Genomic DNA, 1,950 nt, shown 5'->3' with positions numbered 1-1,950 from the left:
CTCTAACGTTAGAGACTGTGTTTGCTGGATATATACTATATCTTACTTGTCTGCCATATCTACCAGAAAAAAAGTTCACCATACACCCCTGAGTTATAAAGTATTTTTGGAGGCCATTTCGAAAATTAAATATTTCACCTTTTTACATTTTGCGTCATATCATCGGCATTTACAGCCGGATCTTACCGCCGGTTTCACAAGCAGTTTAAATGGAAAATAATTTTTTATTTCCTGTCAATTTCCATATATTATTCCAAAAATTAAATTTATTTTCCACTTAAATTGTTTTCGTGAAATTGGCTGTTAATGTATGATATATCGATGTTCTTGTCTCGAGGAGACAGTTTTTTTTGTTCCAAAGTTCATTGACCAAATTTACTTCTTATCGCCCTAACGTACCACCCTAATGCCAGTAAATTAAAGCTCAACAAAGGTCATTAAACTTTTGCTAAGGAAGTATTTTGATTATTCCAGTAGAACTATTTAAAAAAAATAAATTAATGCGGAATGTAGGTGACACCGATTTAATTTTAAAAGCCAAATTGCTTCAAAATTGCCTTCCAAGAATGTTTGAGCTCTTTATTTTGAAGGTGGCATAAGTGCAGATGCATTCAGTTAGACTTATGCCACTTTCAAAATAAACGGCTCACTTTAGAGTCAGGGGTGTACGGCGAACTTCTTTTTTTGTTGGATTGTAAGGTGGTACGGTCTAATGTAAATAAGTATGTCCATATGCATTTCATGTGTATGTATTTATGTACATATGCAGGTATGAATAAAAAATATAGTTATATTTATGATCATTTACACGTTCGTATTAACATTTTCTTTGTTCATAATCTGAGTTTCAATTTGAAACGTCTTATCAGACAAATTTGTTTTAGCTATCACTTGTAATCAGAAAAGTACTACTAGATATCCTTAAAATATGTTTATATACTGATTAAGAATGTATGTACATATTACATACACATACATTAGACTGCATTACTCCCCGTACATTGGAGTTATAAAATTTTTTCGAAAAAATATTAAGATTTACGTGGGCTGGAGCGATTTGAAAATACCTCCAAAAATGGAGATTTTTTTTATGAATAAAAATAGTTTCTTAAAGAAATTTTTGAAAAAATCCCCTTAGATGACAAAACAGTTTAAACTTAAACAATCTGCATTGCCAGTTCGTCGGCTGCCTCGTTTACGTAAATGTCTATATGTCCCGGGACCCATATTAGGGTAATTTCGTATTGATCAGAGATACAGGCCAGCTCTCTCTTACAGTCCTTCAATATTTGAGATCTAACAGAGGTATGTGCAAGAGAGTGCCTTAATGGCCGCNTGTTTTTCATATAAACCCGAATTTATTTCTTTACTACACCAGCCAGTCATCTCACCTTTTGTCTTCATCGCTTAGGAAGAATTCATATCCTTTCTTTTTTGCTGATTTATTTAAACGCAACGAGCGTCGAAATTTTTTCGCCAAAGGTTTATTTGTTTCACGTTCGACCACACCTTTCAAATTGCTGCTGCGTCTGCGCAGATAATCATATTTTTCATACAAACTATGCCAAATGATGCGCAGCACTTTAGCACCCACATCGCCTATTCGGGAAGTATTGTTGTTGCTGCTGCTGCTATTGGCGCCGCTTTCGTTAGGCGTTTTTGTTGCGGCAGCTGATGTTGAACCATACAATTCTACTGTGGATGCGTATGAATTTTTAGCCGTTCGAGATTCGCACATTCTGCTGGCCGGGTGTTTAAAATATAGTTTTAGTAGTTTTTAAAAAAATAACCATAAACATATGTATGTATGCAAATTAATTTATACTTTTAGAAAATAGCGTTTTAACACGAGCTGCATATATTGCCCGGCTGGACCGTTGCTGTAAGACTAAATGTATGTTGATGAATTTCAAGCCGACGAAGACGTATGTATTATAACCATCACAAATG

General features: G+C 34.5%; 1 protein-coding gene across 2 annotated transcripts; it reads right to left on the bottom strand.

Moving 5' to 3' along the window:
* Positions 1-1,342: 1,342 nt before the first annotated feature.
* Positions 1,343-1,942, bottom strand: LOC108382070 (uncharacterized). Of its 2 annotated transcripts, none has more exons than XM_017638463.1 (2): positions 1,826-1,942; positions 1,343-1,742 (listed from the first exon to the last, which is right to left on the bottom strand). In XM_017638463.1, exon 2 carries the CDS (start codon positions 1,736-1,738, stop codon positions 1,388-1,390), a length of 351 nt encoding a protein of 116 aa, XP_017493952.1. In that variant the 5' UTR covers positions 1,739-1,742; positions 1,826-1,942; the 3' UTR covers positions 1,343-1,387. The 2 variants fall into 2 exon arrangements, with proteins under 2 accessions (XP_017493952.1, XP_017493951.1); XM_017638462.1 differs by having other exon boundaries at positions 1,343-1,739.
* Between the last annotated feature and the right edge of the window lie 8 nt (positions 1,943-1,950).

The sequence above is a fragment of the Rhagoletis zephyria genome, unplaced genomic scaffold (assembly GCF_001687245.7).
Source record: "Rhagoletis zephyria isolate East Lansing unplaced genomic scaffold, Rhagoletis_zephyria_1.1 Rzeph_scaffold_25054, whole genome shotgun sequence".
NCBI classification, from domain to species: domain Eukaryota; kingdom Metazoa; phylum Arthropoda; class Insecta; order Diptera; family Tephritidae; genus Rhagoletis; species Rhagoletis zephyria.
This window is presented reverse-complemented; position numbering and strand designations above follow the sequence as displayed.

Excerpts from the sequence above, each read along its gene's own strand:
- LOC108382070 (XM_017638463.1), bottom strand. The coding sequence starts at position 1,738 with ATGTGCGAATCTCGAACGGCTAAAAATTCATACGCATCCACAGTAGAA.